This window comes from Elephas maximus, chromosome 2 (assembly GCF_024166365.1).
Source record: "Elephas maximus indicus isolate mEleMax1 chromosome 2, mEleMax1 primary haplotype, whole genome shotgun sequence".
Classification (NCBI taxonomy): domain Eukaryota; kingdom Metazoa; phylum Chordata; class Mammalia; order Proboscidea; family Elephantidae; genus Elephas; species Elephas maximus.
In genome coordinates, this window is record NC_064820.1 from 52038769 (window position 1) to 52064448 (window position 25680).

Consider the following 25680-nt stretch of genomic DNA (forward strand, 5'->3'; position numbering starts at 1 on the left):
GCTAGAAGTCCAAATTCAGGGCATCAGCTCCAGGGGAAGGCTTTTTCTCTTTGCTGTCTCTGGAGGAAGGGCCTTGTCATCAGTCTCCTCTGGCATAGGAGCTTGTCTGTGCAGGAACCCTGGGTACAAAGGACAGCACTCCTTTCTTGGTGGTAGGATGTCCCCAAATCTCTGTTTGCTTTTTTTTTTTTTTTTTATCTCTGATAAGATAAATGGTGGTTCAGGCCACACCCCAGGGAAGCTCCCTTTATATTGGATCAGGGATGTGACCTGAGCAAGGGTGTTACATCCTACCCTAATCCTCTTCAACCACAGGCAGAGATTATGATTTACAACACATAGGAAAATCACAAAATGGAGGACAACCACACAATATTGGGAATCATGGCCTAACCAAGTTGAGACATATTTTTGGGGGAAACAATTCTATCCATTACAGGTGCCATCAAGTTGGTTTTGACTTATAGTGATCCAATGTATGACACAAGGAAGCACTGCCCTGTTCTGTGCCATCCTTACATCATCATTAGGCTCGAGCTCATTGTTGCAGCCACTGTGTCATTCCACCTCATTGAGGATCTTCCTCTTTTCCGCTGACCCTGTACTTTGCCAAGCATGATGTCCTTCTCCAGGGACTGATCCCTCCGGACAACATGTCCAAAGTATGCAAGACGCAGTTTCACCATCCTTGCTTCTAAGGAGCATTCTGGTTGCACTTCTTCCAAGACAGATTTGTTCGTTATTTTGGCAGTCCGTGGCATGTTCAATATTCTTCGCCAACACCGCAGTTCAAAGGCATCAATTCTTCTTCGGTCTTCCTTAATTCATTGTCCAGCTTTCACATGCATATTATGCAACTGAAAGTACCTTGGCTTGGGTCAGGTGCACCTTAGTCTTCAAGGTGACATCTTTGCTTTTTAACACCTTAAAGAGCTCTTTTGCAGCAGATTTGCCCGCATTGCATTGGGCTAATCTGCTGCAAAAGAAAATCTGTTAAGATTACAGCTAATAAAATCCTATAGCACAGCTCTACTCTGTAATACATGGGGCCACCATGAGTCCAAATCTACCGTATGGCAGCTAAAAACATTTCTGTTAATACAGATAACACATTCCATTGGTGATTTACTTAAAGAAACTTCATTACCCCTGGCAGACAAGGCACAGTACATAGGAAGTGTACTAGATAATCCATTCCAAGTTTAACAATAGAGCTTACTCATCAAATGGCTTAATAGTAGACGTAAGTTTTCCCCTTTATTTTGTTCTCTGCCATTTCTTTCTTCATATATCTCCTCATTCTGCATTTTCTACCTTCTTATAGAGTCAATCCATACAATTTAAAGTTTCAAAGGCTCTCCATTGCTTAACAAACAAAATGGAAATGACTTTACTCCTGTTGCCCTCCAGTTGATTACGAATAACAGTGACCCTATGTACAGCAGAATGAAAACACCGTCCAGTCCTGCGCCATCCTCACAATCACTGCTGTGTTTGAGCCCTCTGTTGCAGCCACTGTGTCAATCCATCTCATCAAAGGTCTTCCTCTTTTTTGCTGACCCTCTACTTTACCAATTATGATGTCCTTCTCCAGGGACTGGTCCCTCCTGATAACATGTCCAAAGTATGTAAGACACAGCTTTGGCATCCTTGCTTCTGAGGAGCATTCTGGCTGTACTTCTTCCAAGACAGATTTGTTCGTTCTTCTGGCAGTCCATGGTATATTCAGTATTCTTCACAAATACCACAATTCAAAGGCATCAATTCTTACATCTTCCTTATTCATTGTCCAGCTTCTGCATGCATATGAGGTGATTGAAACTACCATGGCTTGGGTCAGGGACATCTTAATTCTTAAAGTGACATCTTTGCTTTTTAACATTTTAAAGAATCTTTTGCAGTAGATTTGTCCAATGCAATGCATCATTTGATTTCTTGACTGCTGCTTCCACGGGCGTTGATCATGAATCTAAGTATAATGAAATCCTTGACATCTTCAGTCTTCATAACGTCTATTTGCTCACTTTGTATGTCCAGCATCTAGCAGCGGGCCTAACATATAATAAACATTTGCTAAATATTGATTGATTAGAAACAAAATTGATCATTTAAACTCAACTTGCATGATTTCTTATCTCTGAAAAGTATTTTGGATGCTATGTTCTTATAAAGAAATGTAGCTTCCAGTAGTTTTATTAATCAAAGTGTCACTCTATTGAAAAGGCTGAAGTTACTGCTTAATATTTTTGTGTTGATAATTCTATCAGTAAACATTTATGGAAGTGATCTATTTGAACATGGTTAAATCCTAGGTTAGGATTAGCCTCTGTGATTCATTTATTTTAAAGATGCTTCTTATGCAACAACCCATTGCTAAAATTTTGCAAGGGATATCTTTTATTCTGGTGCACAATCTCATTACTCCAGTATTCAAGACTATTCTTGGTGTTGTTGTCATTTTTATTTTTAGCTGCTCTCGAGTCAGCCTCCGACACTTAGTGACCTCATGCACAATGGGACAAAATGCTGCCTGCACCATTTTGGCACTGGGTTTTCATTGGCTGATTTTCAGAAGGAGATGGCCAGGCCTGGAAGCTCTGTTGAATCCTATTCAGCATCAGAGCAACATGCAAGCCTCCACTGACAGACAGGTGGTGGCTTCACATGAGGTGTATTGGTCCCCATTCTTAAATAGGTCATAACCCATCTTATTTAACACTCTTCCCTGCAAGGTAGCTTTTGCTTCATGGAAACTATTCAGTATTCTCCACAATCTCCACCTCTGGGCCTTGGCACATTTTGTTCTGTCTGCCAGTAACTTTTTCAAATTAGGGCTCTTTTCTGAGACATTCTCCCATGGTGAGTCTATCCCTGCTCTCTAAATTCTTATTTCTTCAAGGCCCATTTCAAATGGATCCCAGTGATCAGGCTAACAAAATGCAAGTTACATGCAGAGTGATTCTTGTCTATTGTGGATTCTTGTATCTAATTGCTCTCTGGTCACCAGCTTCTGCACGTGGAAACTGCCTGTTGCTGTTGTGTGCTGACAAGTCAATTTTGACTCATAGAGGCCCCATGTAACACAATGGACCTGCTCCATAAGGTTTCCCAGGCTGTAATCTTTATGGGAGCAGACCACCAGGTCTTTTCTCCCACAGAGCAGCCAGTGGGTTTGCTGCTTTTTGGTTAGCAGCAAGTGCTTAACCATGTGCAACCAAGGCTCCTCTGAAAGTGGTTAATAGTACACTGATATATTATGATATATAAGAAACTTAAATACGACAAAAGCAAAACACTTGAAGGAGAACTTCAGGGATAAAGTTAAATGAAAATCTAAACATTACTAAAAAATTAAATCCATAGATCAGTCATTAAAAGAAAATCTTGAACAATGCAACTCTACTTTAGAGTCATAACAATAATATGTCACACAGTATAAATGATGTAACATAAACTGCACAGAACTAAATGAAGGTTGAGGACAATCTTTAGTGCTTTGCAGAGTCCTGAAATGATGAATACTTGCATTATCAAAAAAACCCACTGCCGTCGTATACATGTGGGAAATGCCATCATATAGCCTAGAGTATTGGTACAGGAATTACAGCTGAAAGAAAGTGGATACCACACTCCTTAGCTAGTATAGCAGATTATAAAGATTGAAAAGGGTGGTATAAAAGATTCATATATGGCAATATTCTATTTTTTATTTAATTAAACTAAGAGCTTTCATTTCTCTCAATTCCTTTGCTCCAACTTTTATAATAATACCTATTTCATGGAACAATTACTTTTTCTAGCCGAGAATGTGAAGTATCATTGTTCTGCAAAGAACCTGATTTGTTAGCATCTCAAGTGGCTGTATTAATCTAATCAGAGGGCTAGTGGACTGCTGTCTGTTTCCTGGAAGAGAACCTCAGATAGTCCCAGCCTGTCATGGATTGAATTATGTCCCCTAAAAATGTGTGTATCCACTCGGTTAGGCCATGATTCCCAGTATTGTGTGGGAATCCATTTTGTGATTGTAATTTTATGTTGAGAGGACTAGGGTGGGATTGAATACCACCCTTACTCAGGTCACCTCCGGGATCCAAGGTAAAGGGAGTTTCCCTGGGGTGTGGCCTGCACCACCTTTTATCTCTCAAGAGATAAAAGGGAAGGGGAAACGAGCAGAGGGGACCTCATACTACCAAGAACACAGCACGGGGAGCAGAGCACATCCTTTGGACCCAGGGTCCCTGCGCCTCAGAAGCTCCTTGACCATTAATGACAAAGAATCCTCCTCCATAGCCAACAGAGAGAGAAAGCCGTCCCCTGGAGCTGATGCCCTAAATTTGGACTTCTAACCTACTAGACTGTGAGAGAATAAATGTCTCTTTGTAAAAGCTATCCACTTGTGGTATTTCTGTTACAGCAGCACTAGAGACTAAGATACAGCCCTAGTATCTCCCTGGCCTGGGAACATTTGGCAGTACTAAATTCACCTCCCACGAAGCAAAAGTATATAGTGCAGCCTAATGGAAACCTTTCTGACTCATTAAGGAACTATGTGGGAGTTCTGCTCATGGCATTCTCACTTCTAACGGAAGGAAGAAACAATTTATGAATTTTGAAGAAAACAAGTGAAACATTTTTGCTGAACGCACCTGGGTTTTAGAGCTCTCTCTTCCGCTAAGTATGATCCCAGTTAAAATTAGGATCTCAAGTCATTTTTCCTTTAAGTCCTCTGAATCAGTATTATTTTCCTAGGTTAAGATAAATTGTAACTTTAAGGCTTCTCTGTTCTTCAGAAGACAAATACTACTGTAATTCTCTAAAACACAGTAAACCAAATTAGCAACTCACCTGAATCCTTTTCTTGATATAATGAAAACAGGTTGCAAAACAAGTTGTAACTTTTGTTCGTTTGTTTTGTTTTTAACTGAATAATAGTATTATTTATAAGCTATCATGGCCATTACTACAAATTGTTCCTCCTTGCTCAGACTTTACTCTGGTCATACTGTCTACGTTTTTTTTAAGTTGAGGATTGAGAATTACATGACAGCAGTGACAAACTCTCATTCATCTTTCTGAGACAAGAGACTCTATCGGTTTTGATGTCCTGAGGTAGAACACACCCCTGATCAACCTAGCAACTAAGAAGTGGCTTTCAACCCTGATTAGAGGCGATTTGATAGGATACTTCTTTGAGATACAAGGAAAGCAATCTCACAACTCCAGAAGCGAAACATAACGAAAACTTAGTTTTCAAAAAATGACGATCTGTGTTAAAGCAAAATAACCAAAAAAAAAAAAAAACAAGCCCTTGCTAAAACACCTGAGGCAATATGTTTACATACATGGAAATAAACAGAAGAGAAAGAGAAAGAGGTGGAAAAGGAAGAGAAAGTAGTATAAGAAGTTTCCATGTATACTTAATTGACAGAACATTAAAAAAAGTTCAAATTGTTAACTCCTATTGATGGCACAATGATTAAATGCTGGACTACTAACTGAAAAGTTGTCAGTTCAAACCCACCCAGAGGCACCTCAGAAATAAGGCCTGGCAGTCTGTTTCTGAAAAGTCACAGCCTTGAAAACCCAGAGTAGAGTCTCTGTACACATTGGGTCTCCATGATTCGGAATGGACTCAACGGCACATAACAACAACATTGCTATTTGCATCTTGGAAAAAAGGTCAGATATTCATAAACATCTTTAATCCTCGCTTTCGAATCTGAGCACTGTTGTATCATGAGCATCATATTACTGAGGTTTCTCTGTGTGGGGCTGACATATACAAAAGCAGAAGACTCAGACCTTCCCATCATGGTGCTTTTACTCCACCTGGACAGATAGAATATACATAGTAAACAGACCACTATAGATTGGGATGATCAGGGAAGACTCTGTAGCCTTTTGGCCTGTATTCCAAGTGGATGGGCAGAATCTATGTAAGCAGCAGAGGAGGTAAAGGTATGTAAGGCAAGGAACAGACGGTAATGTGAAGTGTGGCAGGTAAGAATCACTTGTTTTTTTGAGAACGATGGTTAGCTGGCTGGAAAAGAGATTTGGTTGAGAGATCTGTAGAAGTCTAAAAGCAGATCTGGTGCCACTCTTCCTCCATCAAATTGCTCTTGATGGGCATACTACCAAGAGAATTTAATAACCTTAAGTATTTAATTTTAGAAGAATTGAAATCTGCTCTACTCTGAATGGAATTTGAATAGCATGCAAAGAGAGTGGGCCTTGGTGCCTAGATTTTTGTATGTCTCTGGGGTGCTATTAGTTTATACAAATTTGAAAGATTAGGCTGATTTAAAAAAAGTGTGTATACCTATAATGTGACAGTCCTGATTATAGTCCTTTCATTTACAAAGATAGCAGAAGGCTCTTTGGCTGATTAAAATCTCCAAAACAAAAAAACAAACTAACAAAAAATATTTTTGTGAATTACTAGGTTTAGGACACTATATTTTTGGTATGATTACATAGAACCATATGATTCAATATGGTCTCAAATGGAATTACATATAACTCACAGTATGATTCAGATGCTACTTATGTGAAATTGTAACTTTTTAAATCAAAGTGCCTTTAATGGAAGTCATATATATTCTTTCAGAGACGAACAAAAGTTGGTCACTTTGTCCTCTAGGGTGAGTTTAGCATTTTTATATCATCAATAAACTGAGTCTCAATGATATTCTGAATTTTATATGACATAATCGATATTTGAAGTCAGGAGTGACATTGATTCAGTGCCTTGCACTCTAACGTTAGAAAACATAGTCTATTTAAACAACCATTCCTGCACCTGCCTTGGATTTATACACTCTGCTTCCTGGATTCAGGAAGCTATTCAGTGTAGAAAGGTATTTAGATTTGACAATTTCCTTACATAATTAAAGCAATTCTCTAGTTGGATTCAAATTTCACATTAACAAGCCTTACTGTATATCAGGTATACCAAGGTGAGTTGAAAATCTCTTACTCTAAGTTCATGATGTATATTGTGTTAAAATTCTTGCTCATTACAGAGGGAAAATTGCACATGTAAAAGCTGCTATCACTATAATTATTTGACAGGAAAGAGAGTTACAAGACTTGAAAACAATAGCTGATTTCCCCGGGGTACCCAAATGTCTGAACTAAGAGGGAGTAGAATAAGGAAACAAAATAGACAAAAAGCATTTTCATTTCATGAAGGCTAGATGAACTGTAGGTATATCCAGAAAAGAGGGTAGCCATCCAACATCAGTTAAAAAAGAAAGGAATAGTCACTGTGGGAGGTATTTGTCAAAGTTTATTCCTTTGAGCATTAATGGCTTAAAATGCTGCGGCATTGGAGTGGAGGGCAGGGACAACAGGACAAATGTTTGGGGTCAAAGTTTATACACCAAAAGAATTTCGATAACATTGTTTCAATTAACAATTTCAAACTTATTTGACTAAGGAACTATTTTTACTTTTAATATGATAATTTTTGACATTACTTGTGTAAAAGGCTTTGAGAAGAGAGGTACCATAAAGTTCAGAAGGATGTTAGAGTAGGAATGACATTTTCTGCTTTATATTCAGAGGTGCTATTATGAAAAATATCAAAATACTAGTTGTATAAGTGCTCACTCACATGCATGTGTACAATTTTAAAAGGCTGTCCAAGGATCAAGACTCTTAGAGGCCTCAGCCTCATCAAAGTTGCACAGACAGATCAGAGAGCAGAGTGAGAATTTTGCTGATAGGGTGAAGGAGTAGATTTCTTTGGAGAGGGTGGTTGATCTGCTGTGAGTTCCTTCCCTCCCTCTTTGCAGTGAGGTATGGGAAGGCTCCCTTCTAACACCAGGTCTCTGGGAGAGAGTGCTTCAAGATAATCACTTGGGGATCTTTGAAGTAGTTTCACATAGTTAGGAGACATGGGTCTGGGGCCTAAATCACATGTGAAAACAGAAAACCAAACCCACTGCCGTGGAGTTGATTCCGACTCAAAGCGACCCTATAGAACAGAGTAGAACTGCCCCATAGCGTTTCCAAGGAGCACTTGGTGGATTTGAACTGCTGACTTCTTGGTTAGCAGCTGTAGCACTTAACCACTACACCACCAGGATTTCCAAACCACATATGAAAACACATAAATAGTTTTTGGACTGGGATCTGTCTCCTCCTAAGGAATTAGAGAATGTTAGATACAGGCTTCCTGCTACTTTGGTGGAAGGAGGTAGGAGAATGCTAAGGGATGATCTGTAAGAAGGATGTATGAATGCTTCTCTGTGGGCTGGATCTGGGCCCTGCAGGAGGACCAGCATTAGCATCTTGGGTCCGGTCAAGAGTGTTTCTTGGTAGAGTTCGAAACTCACAGCAGAAAGAGGCCAGAGATGTATTGCCAGATTCTTAGGGCTTCATCTAGGGGCCTGCAGGAGAGGGGCTCATCAGGGTTCCCCTAAAAAGCCCAAGGTGGTCTCAAGGGAAGTGTCAGCTTTACTCATCTACCAGGACCACCCAGGGACACTAGCTTAACACACCTAGCATGGCCCTTAAGAACTGCTGCTTGCTTTCTCTTTCCTCCCTCCTTCTCTCTTGCATCCTGAAGAGAAGACAAACAGCAGCTCCCGGGAGGATTGAGAGAAAAGAGAGATGAAAGCCTAAGGAGTAAGTCCACCCTCTCCACTCCTGGCTTCCAGCCTGAAAAAGCTCTGGGTGAAGTGTGGGGAAGCATTTAACGTTAAGCCAAATCCAGACTATTCCTTTTTGCACAAGAGTGAGCAACCTAATTACCGTAGTGAGTGTGTCTATGGGACTTAAAATGGAAAGAACTGAACAATTCAACCAAGGCTGAGCAAAAAAAAAAAAAAAAAAAGAGATTTGCCAGAGTCTCCATCTAAAAATAGAAAAAAGGATTAGCATCACTACATACATATAGTTAAAATGGCAGCTGGAGACAAAAATACAATTGTTTTTGGTTATATCTCAAATTGTGCTTGTTCAATATACCAGTTAAAGAAACCACGCAGTTTACTGCTAACCTGGAGAAGCACATTGAGGGAGGCACATTTTAAATACTCCCTCTCCTACACCATAAAATCTATACATCCTAAAGAATGGGAAAATCTAGCAAATACAAAACATGATAGCCCATGAAATCAGCAGTACAAATTTAGTCAAACCAAAGTTTAATCTGCAACATAACAGTATCAAGATCATCATGCATTTTGTTGTCAAAGGAGAAAATAATGATGATGATGATGGTGATGACAATAATAACTCTTTACATACTCTCATGGAGATAAAACCTATAGTCCTACCAGATTATTAGTATTTCCATATTGCATTAAAAAGGATCTCATCGTCAGTGAACCCTATGCTACTGCTTGAAATTACAGATCCACTTCAGGTTAGGAGATGCAGAATGAAGAGCTATTCCCTAGGAAGGAAGAATTAAATAACTCTGAGATTCCAAACTTAAGCAGTGGGCAGGATGACTTGTAGCCAACTGCACTTGATCAGTATGTCCATTTGAGCCAAACTGTATCATGAATGATGGAAAGGTGGTTGAATGTTATGTCTGGGAGTGAACTCTAGAGTAGATGGGTTGAATCCCACTAGCAACTGAGTGCTGACTATAGAAGTTATTAGTTGGAGTTTGCTTCTTTTACATAAAAAAGCATGTTATTAGTAGGTACATGGTAATGAAAATAACACCAATATTAATTTTGCAGGTATTTGTGGCAGATAGTTCCAATACACCTAAACAAATATTGCCTAGAGAATAATTTAAAAATACATTGCCAATCACAAAAGAAACTGCAAATGAGTTGGACACTATGTGAAGCTATCCCAGAATGTTGAAATGAAGATTAGACATATTGTTCCTAAAAGAAAAAAAGTAATAAAGTAACAAAATGTCTTTAAGACATGTCTTGAATTATACTGCTGCCTGACTAGAAATAGTAGTGTTTTAGAACCAAGCTTCTTGACAAATCTTAGTTTGGAGACAAAAATTTATTTATATTCTTTTAATCAGCTGCTCCAAATGTCAGAGAATAACAAAAGGTTACTCCAGTGTTCTTATTCTCTATTATTTACCACTTTTAAGATAAAGAACTTGATGACTGGAATTAAGGCAAACATCGTAATATTTTTGCATATAAATGTCTATGATAACATACTTGAAAAAGTTGGAGTCCCAAGTTAAACTTGGCTTATATAGCAAGTTTAAAAACATAAAAATGGTGAATTCATTTATTATTAATACAATGCTAATCAATGCAATCCTGGGAATTAAAGACTTGTTTTGTTTTGTTACTAAGAAAAATATGTAGTGACCATGCAGACAAAACAGCAAGGGAGGGAAAGAAACTTTTTTTTTTAATTAAAAACAATGTTAACTCAAGGGGAAAAAGAAATAGTTAACAGAAGCTTCACATATACCTTGGTGTAGTCTTAAATCCCTGTAAAATCAGCCCAAATACCTTTGAGTGTGTAATTTTCAGTCAATGTCATCTTTGTATAAAGTCTCTGCTTCCTTCCTATGCTCTTTGTTCTTTCCAATTTAACTGGAGGTTTTATTTTAAAATGAACCTCAAAGCAATTTTGGCAGTTCATCTTTTCGTTACTTCAGTAATATAATACCAACTTGTTCATTGTAATAGTTGGTGACAGTATAATTACATTCGTGGGAAATAAAGTATTAAGGTTTCCTGTCTCCTATTGCGTGATTATAGTGTTGAAAACTTCTGTAAATAAAGCAAGAACCAAAATGACCTCTTATTCTTTGGAAAATAATTATGAGTCTAAGTTGTTATCACTCACCAGAAGTATTCCAGAACCATTTTAACCATTACTTTAAAAAACCATCTTCAACAAGGTGCATGCTATACTTGGGCATTTTCAACAGAGTCCCTGAATGGTAAATTCTCCCTTTAGTTAAGGAATATTCTTTTTTTTTATTGGTCACAAAGTTACTGATGTTTAGTCATGAATGTAAATTCTGTCCTATTACCTAAGGGTTAGCCCAGCAAAGTAATTTAGCATATGAAAAAAGAGCCAATGAATAAATCATTGCATATATTTATTTTTTTCCTCTTTTGAGAGAAGTTTAGAGTAATGATCACTTTAATTAGCACATTGTGGATGAGAATGCACGACAGCAGCTGTTAATATGCATTTTTAAGACTGGAGGCTGTGGTGACTTATCTAGATATAAGGGCAACATATGTTCAACTAAGCATATGGATTGTCATATAAATCATGCATACAGCATGTGGAGAGGCATAAGGGACATGTGCCAATGGCTGCCTCTCGCCACTTAATCAGCTAACATATTGTTCTAACATATACTAGAGAACAGTTTACATCATTTTAACTGTTGAAATATGATAGAGCATGATACATGAAATCAGCTACACACATTTTGTGACACGGAACTAATTTTTTTCTGTAGATGTAAAGTCAGATTTATTTCTTTTTAATTTATTATTCAAGAGAGAAAACTGAAAGCAAATAGAAACTATGAGGATCCTCTTGAAGAGATCTCAAAATATGAACACAGATTATAACTTTCCTAAACATCTTATCTCATTATATTTTTGACAGAGTTAGTTAGCCGGGACACAATTAATTGAATTCACAAACTAGCTGGTTGAAGATATTACAGATAAAACTCAGAAACAGAGTTTTTAATTCTTGTGAATCCAGATTTCTGGATTCCAGGGAGATTGGAGTGACCCATCCAAGCCATTGCCCTGAAAAGATCATTTGAACCTTGAGCCTTGACGAAACTGGTTTCCTGAAAGTCACTTTTGAGTCAAACAATAGCCTAGCTTAATTTGTAAAAAATGTTTGCTTTAGGCATTATTCTCTTTTGGAAAATTATCTATTTGCAGTCAGTTCCCGGAAATAGAAACTTCAAGTTCAGATTAGAAGCTGCCTTTTAGGGTAAATTGTTACAAAACCCCTGTTCTGGCTCTGTTTCCAGGGTAATGTCCTCAAGGTGGGGTATGAGCATCTTTGGAGGTTTTCTCATCTTTGGAACACTTTGATTCTCTAGTCAGATGTGTTGCCTAATTTGCAAATTATATATTAAATAAAATTCAAATCGATTTACATTATTGGCTTAGTATGATTCTTGTTTTAATAAAACAAATTACCTTTTCTTGATATTGGCGCCTGGAAGAATCCAAAGACTGGATTAAAGCCGTGGCATGGCCGACAAACATCGCGTAGCAGGTGGCCCCTACAATCATGCTGAGCATGGTAATCCAGAGGTCAGACATGCTGACTGGGGCTTGGGCTCCATACCCGATGCACAGCATGTGACTCATAGCTTTGAAGAGTGCATATGAATATTGCTTTCCCCAAGAATCGTTCTGGAACAGAAGAGAAAAAGAAAAGAGACAGAGGCACTAGGTTAACAGAATGAAAAAAGAGTATGACCTGTAGACGAAAGCATGATAGAATAGTGAGTGTGGAGAAACATCCTTGTAATGGATTGCTAATCAGATTGCTAACCAAGTGACTTCATGTTTTTTTCAGAGCTTGCATACCATCATGAAATAGAAATAATTAATTGTTAATCCGTGCATTGTTCTCCTACTCAATTTTAGGTTTTCTGAATTTAAAATTAAAATTACTTTTGGAGAGATGGTGTGAGTATCACATAAAAATAAAAAAATGGAAGAGAAATGCAACAGGTGGCTGTGAAGGATATGGTCATAAGGATAGGATTTTTTGACAAAACTATGATATTTAGACCAAAAAATCTAAATGGACATATTTGTATAGTTCTTAATCCTATCGTCTTTCTAAAACAAAAAGTAAACAAACACGTTTTGAAAATAAACCTCTTGCTTTGGAGTTGAATCTGACTCATGGCAATTCCATGTTTTAAATAGAACAGCTCTACAGTGATTTCTTGGCTATAATCCTTTCATTCATATAGCACACTGCTGAGTGTTTAGAACCGCCAACGTTTAGGCTAGTACTTGAGCACAAACCGTTTGAGCCACCCAGAGAACTTTATTTTGAAAATACAGGTCTCATAATTGAAAATCCTTTATGAAGCCCTTTATCAGAGCAAAGTAGATTGGAATTCAAATATCAGGGTTTGATGAAAGGTGAATCTTGTTGTCTTTTTACAAAATAATAGAATAAAATGAAATAGGCAAAATATCAATGGGGTAAACACTTTGGGAAAAAGAGCAAAGGCTGACTTCTGAGATTAGTTATTAGATGTAATTTCTGACGTCATATCAAAAGTTTATTTCAGGCTAAATTTTACAAAAATAAGCAGTTGAATATGTCGTACCTATAAACTTTGATAAAATTCAAAAGATTTTTTTTTTTAATCATTTGCATCAAACTTTGCAGACCAGGGCCAACTACATAATTTATGAAGCTCACTGCAGAATGAAAATGTAGTTCACTTAATTCAAACACTAGCGGGGGAGGGGGGGGAATGCTGTTAAAGGTAATAAAAAAATAAAGACTCTCCTTTTAAAAGTATTTTATTACTTATAAAAGTAATGGTGGGGTGACTGATACATAAGTAATAAATTAAACTTATAAATTAAAAAGCACAATATTTTGGAGTCACAGTTCTATATAATACAGTAAGTTATGATACTGTATTAATGCAATACCTTGATTGATCTTAAGAGCTTTCTGGATAGCTTTTCTGCAAACTCATATCTTAGGTCATCAAAATTTTTATGTTTAGTAACTTCATGTTCAATGATATAATAACAGGGACATCAGTTACTCTTGGCAAATGTAAGATCACAAATAATTTTTTATTTTTTTTAATTTTGAGAAAGATCTTTCTGTTGATACAACCGTTATCAGAGCTGGTAAGAATATTTTAGGCTCTGACCATATAAGGATAAATTGCTGATGACTTATTATTATTATTTATTATTAAGATCTTTAAATTAATTTCTACTTCTAAGCTTGTAGATACTTGTTTTTCAGTGTTGAAGCAGTTCTCAAAACCGGAGATTGTAAACAAAAGAATTCCAACAATTCCCTGATATGTCTTACTGCAATGACCATGTGTATATTTTTATTTTGCAATAATTTACTGACAAAGTGTACTGCTTCAGTGCAGGCAGTTCCTGTCTTGACACTTAAGCAGCAGTTTTAATATTTGTCTAGATACTGTAGGAATGGACTCCTGGGATTGATGAGCAAGCTGGCCTTCCCACTACGGGTCCTGGTGCTACAGTAAGCAGGGCTCCTCCTGTTTCCCAGGGTCACCACTAACATTGCTGCTGTTTCTGCTGCTGCAGTTGCTGCTACCATCCTGGGCCCAGCTCCGGTGTGGCCACATTGGGGGCATATGGCATCCCAGACTGCACTGAGGCAGGCATATGTGCACCTTGCTGCCAGGCCCAGTGCTTGGTGACTATGTTGCCTGCTGTGCCTGCAGGTCCGAACCTGTGTGTGCACTGCTGCACCCAGTAGCTCTGTCACTCACATTCATGCTCCACTGTCCCAGCAGACTTACCTTACAAAACATAAGTTCAAAGATAAAATTATTAAGAATAAATAAGATTAAAAAAAATGAATTTAAAGATGGTGACATCAGGACATTAAATGAACATAGGACCTGAGATTGGGGTCCTGTGTGACCACTTGGGTTGCATACCAATGAAGCAGGCTCTGCCTTTGTCAAATTAATCTTTAAATTATCGGACACTTTTTTGTGTGTGTGTGCTTTAAGTGAAAGTTTATAATCCAAGTCATTTTCTCATATAAAAACTCCTACACACAGTGTTATGTGACCCTAGTTGCTCTACCTGCAATGCAACAGCACACTCCTCCTCTCTACCCTGTATTTCTCGTATCCATTCACCCAGCTCCTGTCCCCCTCTGCCTTCTCATCTCGCCTCCAGACAGGAGCTGCCCACGTAGCTTCATGTGTCTACTTGAGCTAAGAAGCACACTCCTCACCAGCATCGTTTTATGTCTTATAGTCCAGTCTAATCTTTTTCTAAAGAGTTGCCATTGGGAATGGTTTTAATCTTGGGCTAACAGAGAGTTCAGGGGCCATGACCTCTGGGGTCCCTCCAGTCTCAGTCAGACCATTAAATCTGTGCTTTTTACTAGAATTTGAGGTCTGCATCCCGCTTTTCTCCTACACCATCAGGGACTCTCTGTTGTGTTCTCTGTCAGGGCAGTCATTGGTGTTAGACGGGCACCATCTAGTTCTTCTGGTCTCAGGATGATGGAGTCTCTGGTTTATGCGGTCCTTTCTTTCTCTTAGGCTATTCCTTGTGTCTTTGGTGTTCAAATTATCAGACATTTTAAAGTCACTTCTTAAAAAATTTATAGAATAGATATGTATATTTGTGTTCATTGTTTTTAGCGGAGTTTACCAAAATCAGCTTTCTATATTTAAAAAATAGAAAATGATAAAGTTTAAAAGTCCCACAGCATAAACTTTGGAACTCCATGCAGCTGCTAACCAAATGGAAAATAACTACCTCTATTGAGCTCCTTGGAAACTCTGTGGGGTAGTTCTACTCTGTCCTATAGGGTCGCTGTGAGTCGGAATCGAATCGACGGCACTGGGTTTGGTTTTTTTTTTTTTATTGAGTTGAAAGGGTTAAGGTTCTTAAAGTGAAATTCATTGCTATTTGCTTATAAAATGAGGTCATGATGTTATATTAAATCAACCATTAAAATATATACATATGAGTGTCAAAATAAAATTTACTTTAATGCAACAATATTATTTTTATATTATGCTATATTATAAAATTATATAGGTAATATAATGAACTCATGACCAAGTTTCCATTTTGGAGAAATCAGATCTTGTTTCTTATATTCTTTATATTCATAAATATATAATTACTCTCAAGAATGAATTTAAGGTGCCCAAAATTCAAGATGCTCCATGAACAGAAAATGGGGGAGTCAATGAACAAAGGAATGTGCTCTGAAAAATTCTTGACTGCACATGTTACTTAAAATGACACATTTAACTTACTAAAATTTAGTAACCTACTGATATGCTAGAAGTGAATTAATTACAAATAATACTAAAAAATAAACAAAGCCTATATTTTTATTATTCATTCAAATAGAGCAGTCCTGGTAGCACAGTGGTTAAGAGCTCAGCTGCTATTCAATAGGCTGGAAGTTTGAATCTACTAGCTACTCCTCAGAAACCCTATGGGTCAGTTCTACTCTGTCCTATAGGGTTGCTGTGTGTCAGAATACACTCAAAAGCAATAAGTTTTTTGTTTTATTCAAGTAGAAATTCCACTTGATTCTTTTCTTGCAGGCTTTAAACCTCTTTCCTGCTCTTGCGGTGCCCAGGTATTCACCTGCCATGGCAACTTCCACCCTGTATATTACAGTCTTCTCACATGCCTACATCTCCCCATAGACTCGGGCAGGGACCATGTCTCAGTGCTCTTGATCTGGAGTCTAAACTACATGATTCAGTGGAGGCACCCATCATTATTATTGTTGATTGAAAGGATGAATAAATACACTTTAACTACGGTGTTAAATCTCATGCAAGGAGTATTCCTACCTCTACACATGGGCACAGTGAAAGCACGTTGCTCAGATATATTTATAAACTCAGTATAAGAGGAACAAAGAAAAAGTCCAACCAAGGGTCCAGTAGAGACTGCACTTGCATTGTGTGTGTTTGTTACTGTGTTTTTGAGGGAGAGAAGAGTGAAGCTGGGGAGAAGGCTTTAAATCAATTTCCCCAAATTATACAACTAGAGAGGGGCTAAACTGTTTTGTATGAATGTAAAAACTTGTGTCTGTTTTTATTTTCATTTATCTCTTAGGCACACATACATGTAAATGAGTTGAGATAAATGTATATAGGTAGTCCCCAATTTATGACATATTCAAATTATGATGAATTATACTTCTGACTATCCTTTTTTTTTTTTTGGTACATCTTATCTATCATTGGAAACCCTGGTGGTGTAGTGGTTAAGAGCTATGGCTGCTAACCAAAAGGTAAAAAGGCGGGCAGTTCAAATCCACCAGGCACTACTTGGAAACTCTGTGGGGCAGTTCTACTCTGTCCTATAGGGTCGCTATGAGTCGAAATCGACTGGATGGCAACGGGTTGATTATTTTTATCTATTGTTAAGAGCCCTGGTGGCACAGTGGTTAAGTGATACAGTTATTGACCAAAAGGCTGGCAGTTTGAATCACCACCAGCTCCTTGGAAACCCTATCGGGCAGTTCTATTCTGCTATGGGTCAGAATTGACTTGACAGCAATAGTTTTTTTTTTTTCCCCCTAATCTATCATTAGTAATATTTTGCAGTGCATAATTTGCTGATGTTATTATTCTCAGGTGTTCACTTGAAGACGTTGAATTTTATAATGTTCAAAACACTGCCAGATTTATAAAGATACTGATACTAAAAGTCAATAATAATGAAAAAATGAGGTATTTGACTTACATCAGAACCAATTTACAATGGAGTCACCTGAATGGAACCCATGGTAAGTCAGGAGCTACTTGTATCATACATACTTTATTTTTTTTTAACTCAGGGACAAATTTTATATTTTTGTTTTTTTCCCTATTTCCCTTCTTTTTCCATCTACTTACACTTCTAAAAAACCAAGTGTGGATTCCTTTGTACCTCTTCCATGATCACATATTTACACACACACACATATATATATACACACATGGATTTTGGCTTTTTTTTTCCCCTACAAAAGAGATAATGTTATGTACATTTTTATACAGGTTGCTTTCATTGCAGAAACATCTCTCCAAAAAATCTAGTGTTCCTATAGCTACATAATAGTCTACTTTTGATCATGTCACAGTTAATTCACCCATTTCTCTATGTTTTCCAGTCTTTGCCAGTACCAACTATTCTCTAATACACAGTATTTGCCAGTACCAACTATTCTCTAATACATAGCCTTGTACATTTCTAATACACAGCCTCCTTCATTTCTATTAAACAGATTTCAAGGAATAGATTTGTCAGATAAAAGAATGAAGTTTTTAATTTGATTTAAAAATATACGGCCAGACTGATTAAAAAGGCTATCGATTTTCCAAAAGCAATGTAGTAAAGTACACTTTTCCCCACATTATTATCATTTTACTGTCTTCTCTACACGGAAACAGTGATACACTGATCCTTTTATTTGCATTTCCCTGACTAGGGGATTCAAGAAGGTTTTCAGATATATTGACCAATTGGATTTTCTCTTCTGTGAAAACAATTCTTTCTCTTTCCTGACTAATAACAGCTCTTTGAAGATTGGATATCAACCCTTTAACTGATACGTGATACAAATATTTATTAATAATATTTCATTTGTCTATTGACTGTTTAAATGATACAATTTTCCACACAAACATTTTGATTATTTTTATATAAAAAAAAAACATATCACTTCTTTGTGATCTGCTAGATTCCCTGCATTGGTGAAAAAGAGCTCCCTAAATTTTACATTATTCACATGTCCTAAATATTCTTGTGAGATTCTATTATCTTATGTTTTACATTACATCTTGTACTATGTGATCTTTTTAAAAAAATCTAGAACAAGGTGAAGCTCACATTTCATTTTATCTCAAATTGTTTCTTGTGCTAATTTATGACTTTCAATAAAACATCATTTCACCAGTAACATAAAATTCTTCCTTTGTTGTATATTGTTTTCATATACTTTAGGATCTCTTCCCTGGCTTGCTATTTTCTTTTTACTTATCTACTTGTCTATTTCTGTGCAAATGTCTATGTTTTTATCACAGTGGCTGTATAATCTTTTTTAATGTGTATGGAAGGCAAGGGCCTCTCTCAATTCCAAAAGAAGTTTAAACTGAATTAGTATGTCAAGAAATTTGAGAAATTCCACAGATTATGCAAGTAAAAATCTAGATGTATATTATTGAATGTGGAACAAGGACAGTATTCAGGAGGAGAGTGTGGTTGAGAACAGCGAAACACCTAGAAAATCCAAGTGTACTGGAAGAGATTTTCATAGATCAGCCAGTCTACAGAGGTGTGTAAGAGGACAGGGAACATGGTAGGAAGCACAGGTGATGGCCAGAGTCTGAGGAGTCAGAATATTTTCAGCATAAAACAGGAAGCCATGGAAACTTTTTGAGCAGGCAATGATATGAACTATGCTTTAGGAAGAATGATCAGGCAGAATGGTAGAGAGGTTCTCAACCAAGACTGATTTTGTCCACCAGGGGTCATAAAGTAACATCTGGAGACATTTTTGGTTGTCACTAGCATCTAGTGAATAGAGGCCAGGAATCCTGCTAAATGTCCTACAATTCACAGGACAGCCTTGAACATAAAGGCTTAATTATTGGGCGCAAGATGTCAACAGTAGTGAGGTTATGAAACCGTGGTGTAAAAAGATAGATATAACAATAAGTCAATTTAAAAGCTATTACAAGTTTAAAGGAGCTGAAGTAACTGAAGTCGTATAGAAGCAAGGATTTAAACATACATACATACACACACTATAAAGACTAATAGTTTTGAGGAAATAAGACCTATAAAATTTAGCATATTGGATTTTTATTTAGGTGGCAGCTACACAATTCTAAGGCTGCTGCTGAAAGAAGTCCCAAGCAGAGAAACAATATTTTATACCACTACTCCATCCTTAGAAGCAAGGATGGTGAGACTACGTCTCACATACTTTGGCCATGTATCAGGTGGAATCAGTCCCTGGAGAAGGACATCATGCTTGATAAAGTACAGGGTCAGCAAAAAAGAGGAAGACACTCAATGAGATGGACTGATACAGTGGCTGCAACAATGGGCTCGAGCATAGCAACACTTGTGAGGATGGCGCAGGACCAGGCAGTGTTTTGTTCTGTTGTGCATAGGGTCGCTATGAGTCAGAACGGACTTGTCAGCACCTAACAACAACAACCACATCCTCTTTTATTCCTGCTTAGCCCCCACCATTCCTACCATCCACCCCCACCCACAACTCCATCCCGCCAACAACGGGCTTAAGCAGGAAAATTTGACTGTGATAAAACTCACATCGGTGTTATACTTGAAAACATTGTGATGATAATAAATAACATACATGACTCTAAACGGTCTAATGCACCAATTATTAAATTAGTTTAACCATAAGGATCATTCTTACCATCATTTGACAAATGATGACAGTGAGACAGAGAACATGAGTGACCTGCCAAGAGGTCACAAGTTTGTAGAACCCAAGCACTCCAGCCCCCCACATCTGTCAGTTTTCCTACTGTGGGGGCTTGCATGTTGCTGTGATGCCAGAAGCTATGCTACCAGTATTCAGACACCAGCAGGGTCACCCACAGAGGACAGATTTCAGTTAAGCTTCCAAACTAAGACAGTTGAGCAAATAATCCGAGAAGCTGGACTATATGAAGAAGAACGGGGCATCAAGATTGGAGGAAGACTCATTAACAACCTGTGTTATGCAAATGACACAACCTTGCTTGCTGAAACTGAAAAGGACTTGAAGCACTTTACTAACGAAGATCAAAGACCACAGCCTTCAGTTTGGATTACACCTCAACATAAAGAAAACAAAAGTCCTCACAACTGGATCAATGAACAACATCATGATAAACGGAGAAAAGATTGAAGTTGTCAAGGATTTCATTTTGCTTGGATCCACAATCAACAGCCATGGAAGCAGAAGTCAAGAAATAAAACAAAGCATTGCATTGGGTAAATCTGCTGCAAAGGACCTCTTTTAAGTGTTGAAAAGCAAAGATGTCACCTTGAAGACTAATGTGCACCTGACCCAAGCCATGGTATTTTCAATCGCATCATATGAATGTGAAAGCTGGACAGTGAATAAGGAAGACCAAAGAAGAATTGATGCCTTTGAATCGTGGTGTTGGCGAAGAATATTGTATACACCATGGGCTGCTAAAAGAATGAACAAATCTGTTTTGGAAGAAGTACAACCAGAATGCTCCTTAGAAGCAAGGATGGCGAAACTGCATTTTACATACTTTGGACATGTTGTCAGGAGGAATCAGTCTGAGAAGGACATCATGCTTGGCAAAGTATGGCATCAGCGGAAAAGAGAAAGACCCTCAATGAGTTGGATCGACACGGTGGCTGCAGCAGTGAGCTGAAGCATAACAGCGATTGTAAGGATGCCACAGGACCAGGCAGTGTTTCGTTCTGTTGTGCATAGGGGTGCTATGAGTCAGAACCGACTTGATGGCACCTAACAACAAGCACTCTGGCTGTTAGAAATGATGCTACCTTCCAGTACATTGTACTGCTGTTGTTTTATAAAGCTACTATATTTATAATTTGAGGCTGAGAGACTAACTGATTAGCTTGAATCTTACATCCAAACTCTTATTTAATAGTAGTCGATTAAAATAGAAGTTCCTGAGTGGTGTCAATTATTAACATGCTCAGCTGCTAACCAAAATGTTGGAGGTTCAAGTCAACACAGGCAACGTTAAAGAAAGACCTGGCAATTTACTTCTGAAAGATCAGTGATTGAAAACTCTATGGAGAACTGTTCTGCTCTGACACTCATGGGGTTGCCAGGGGTCAGAATTGACTCCACAGCAATTGTTATTTATTTATTTACTGGTTTAAATTAACAAAACGGAAAGAGGGGCCCCAGAGAACCTAAAACGGTTTTAAGAAAATCCAGGAATGTTTCCTGTTTCTATACCAGTTATTTCTTTTATTACATGGCTTGTCTTTTTTCATCTTTCAAAAATTACTCTCTTATATTTTATGTATATGAACAATAACATGAGTAAGAAATTATATATTCAAAATGCTTCTGGAAGGAAAAGTGATATGCAAACATTTGTACCTCTGACACCATCCTTACAGAAGGATTCAAACAGTTTTTAACAGTAAATTATAAAGTAGACTCACTCTAAAACTAAACTGACATTAGAATGTCTGGTCGTTTTGAGAGCTCAGTCTACACTTCTCCCCTGGTCAGTTTATCTTAGGTTCCCATTGTACATTTTCCTGCTCCAATAACTATGATGAAATATGAAATTTGTAATAAGCAGATTTATAAACTAAAATTTAACAATATACATGGCTGGATATTTTTTCTCAATATTTTCTGTAATGTTGGTACATTATCTGAAATAAAAAATGAAACGATAAACTATTTTTTAAATTTACTTGTCAACTCAATTTTTTAATAATAAAAGATCATTAATGCTGCTCACTGAAAACAGGCCCCAAAGTAGATATTTCAATATTTTAAATGTGATTTTTTTATTATAATTAGCTTCTCAGCAAATTGACATATTTTCATGGGACATTTCTTTGCTTTTTAGTACAAGTAAAATAATGAAATACATTTTATATATATAAATGAAAGTAAATATTTATATAAATATAGGAGCCCTGGTTGCACAGTGTTTAAAGAAAGTTGTGGTCTTGGGAATCCTATGAGGCAGTTCTATTCTGTCCTATGGAATTGCTATGAGTCAGAATCACTCAATGGCAGTGGGTTTGGTTTTCAGTTATATTTATATATATCTATGTGTGTGTGTATTTCATTGTTGTTGCTGTTACGTGTCATAGAGTCAGTTCTGACTCATAGCCACTCTATGTACAAGAGAAGGAAACACCGCCCGGTCCTGTGTCATCATTCACGATCTTTGCTATGTTTTACACTCACACACACACACAAATATAAAGATACATAGAAGGAATTAGCATACAAGGAGCACTTACTGCTTGCAATGCTCCTCATAACAGTCTTGAAACTTGTCATCTTCATTAAGGATAGGGGATGCAAAGCTCAGAAAAATTAAGAAACTTGCTCTGGTCCCATATTTGTATGCCCCAAAACTGGGATTCAATCACAGGTCTGTCTGAACTTAAGCTCTCTCCATTTCAAAGACTGTAACGATTTATTTAATCACCATTTATTTGAGTATACCCAGAACCAAACTCATTGCCATCCAGTCAACTTCAGCTCATAGTGACCCTAAAGGACAGAGTAGAACTGTCCCATAGGGTTTCCAAGGAGAGGCTGGTGGATTTGAACGACCAACCTTTAGGTTAGCAGCTGAGCGCTTAACCACTGTGCTACCAGGGCCCCATTATCTGAGTATAATCCCTTATAATTATGATGTAGTATATTCAAGCATTTTAAGAGTATAACCATAGCAGAGAAAACCTTTAAAGAATATGATTTTATCTCAACAAGCAAAAGAGAGCCTCCACTACACCTTAAGGAATTTAGAGGATGAATTTATAGGGCAGTTCTCTGTCCTGTAGAGTTGCTATGAGTCAAAATAGACCCGACGGTAGTGGGTTTTGGGGCTTAGTCCATCAGAGAAAATCTCTGAGGGAGAATACTCTGGAGATTCTGAGATCAATAAAGATGGTTTGCTTATAACATCACACTTCACTTTTATACGTTTCTATCGGCCAAGAACTTTCAATGGGTCCTCCATGCCTCCTATCCCTACAGCCTAGGATCTTTCACCCCGTTCTGTTCCGTAATAGTAACAGTCCTCCGCAAGGATATCCTTGCCTGAGGCTTAATCCTCCAGAGTATGAAATGTGCAGGTGATACAGAGAGTCAGGTTTAATCTGAAACACTAATAGATGCTGACTGCTTTCACTCAACATCTGGACAAAGTAAAATAAGCAATGATGTAATATTTTCTAAGTGCTTGTATTTAATTTACATACACTTCTAAACAGATTTTATGGGTTTTAGCAAAGCATCTCTACAATGATGACCTTCAAATTAATGGGTCATCTTTTTGATGGCACTTTACTCTCAAATTGTTTAACTCTGCTAATAAGAGGTTTTAGCATATCGATAGTGTTAAAAACTACTAGAACTAAATTAAAATAAAACTAAAGTGAAAACAAGGAATAATAATCCTTTTGCCAGGCTGAATCTTTGCTCTTAATAAAGAAAGTACCCATATGATACATAAATGAAACAAAAGAGTTAAGAACATCTTTTTAGCATGGGTGTAGTCATTAGGTTATTAATGTTGATTATCATAAAACTTATTAAATATGAATTTCTGTGTTTGTACAAGGAGTTGATTTAGCATATAAAAGAGTAAACCCATTGCTGTCAAGTGATTCCAACTCATAGAGACTCTATAGGACAGAGTAGAATTGCTCCACAGGGTTTCCAAGGAGCTGCTGGTGGATTCGAACTGCCAATTTTTTGGTTAGCAGCCACAGTTCTTAACCACTGCACCACTAGGGTTCCGTATAAAAGAGCAGGGCATTATATTTTCTTTTTAGCTAAACTGCATATATTTCAATTTGTATAGTAGGGGGTATAACGTGGAAAGTATTCAGATTTTTTAATGAGAAAGGGCCGAACATAATATCCTTTCAGTTTTCCCCCTCACTTAGTTCTGTAAATATGGGGCTAAATTTACTAGGAGTGTGTGCGTGTGTGCCTGTGTACGTGTGAATTTAACAAACCCCTTTATAGTGCTTTCTGATTATAAGTATATTTCTAAGCTTCTTGAAAATATATAAACCATGAAGAATTTTATTAAATCTAATGTCCAGAGTCAGGCACAACTGAAATACATAAAATTTTCAACCATGTAGAAAAGAAACGTGTAAGCTGATAAGAACTTACTTTCAAGGTAAACCAGTTGCCACTGAGTCATTTCTGACCTTTTAATTAGTAGCTGGCTGCTTTAATGGTTTGAGCCATCTAGGGAACTCATTATTTCCAGGGCAAAAATCGATTATTTATGCTGAAGGTTAAAAAAAAAAGCTTTCCAATTATCTCAAATGTCAGGCTCTCACCTATTACAGCATCTGCAATGCCATCTTAGAAATAGTAGAGTTGGCCCTAAACATTTAACTTATCCATGTAGTTTTGATGGTGTTGTAGGCAAACTTCTCTGCCTTTCTTTTTTCTGCTTGGATTTGCTACTAGACTAGAGCTCCCACTGACAGAGTTTGAAAAGGGACAGTGAACTGAAAGAAAAGTTTCAACCCGTTAATCTTTTTTCCCACATGATAGAGTAAATTTGGTCCATAGATTCAAAGAAAGCCAGAACTGTAAAAAATCTTGGAAAAAAAAAATTAGTTCATCTTTTCTGTGAGCAAACTGAGTTTCAGAATCTCCATGATTATATAATGAAAACACCTACCTACACATACACACACACATTCATGCTACCCAACTTTATTTTTAATCTAATATACAAGAAGAAACAATACATCTTAAAGTCATGGAAAATACTAAGTTACTTGCCCAGGTTTCATCTGGTTGATCTAAGAATTGCTGATAAACAAAACAAAACAAAAAAATCACAGGTCGTCTATATGCTGTCAAGTTTTTCTAGTATATTCATATAATCATAACAAAACCAACAACAAAAAAGAATAAGTATTGTTTATCTAGATCTCTTTTCACAACAACCCTGTGGTCTAACTGGATCAGACTTCATTGTCTTCACTTTGCTGAGAAGGATGAAGTTCGAGAGTTTTACTGGCTTGCCTATGGCCTCAGGGCGAGTAATAGGAGCCCTCCCCTGGACCCAGCGTCAGCCAATGGCAGTTACGGTGCATTTTAGGCTGCACCTTAATAATTGCTATCCTGTACTCTACTCACATATGGGAGTTTAAGAGGAAAAGTAGAACACAGCCTGGTTAAACCCTCACTATTCTGAAACTACAGCAAAAGTTTAAACATTATCGCAATATGCCTGAATAAAATGATGTGAAT

General features: G+C 37.3%; 1 protein-coding gene across 1 annotated transcript in view; it reads right to left on the reverse strand.

Moving 5' to 3' along the window:
- HCN1 (hyperpolarization activated cyclic nucleotide gated potassium channel 1) overlaps nucleotides 1-25680 on the reverse strand; it is a 497080-nt gene that overhangs the window by 162878 nt on the left and 308522 nt on the right. Inside the window, exon 4 of the mRNA XM_049863474.1 lies at nucleotides 12129-12347. Within this exon, the coding sequence (XP_049719431.1) occupies nucleotides 12129-12347 (219 nt within the window). The remainder of the gene's footprint in view (nucleotides 1-12128; nucleotides 12348-25680) is intronic.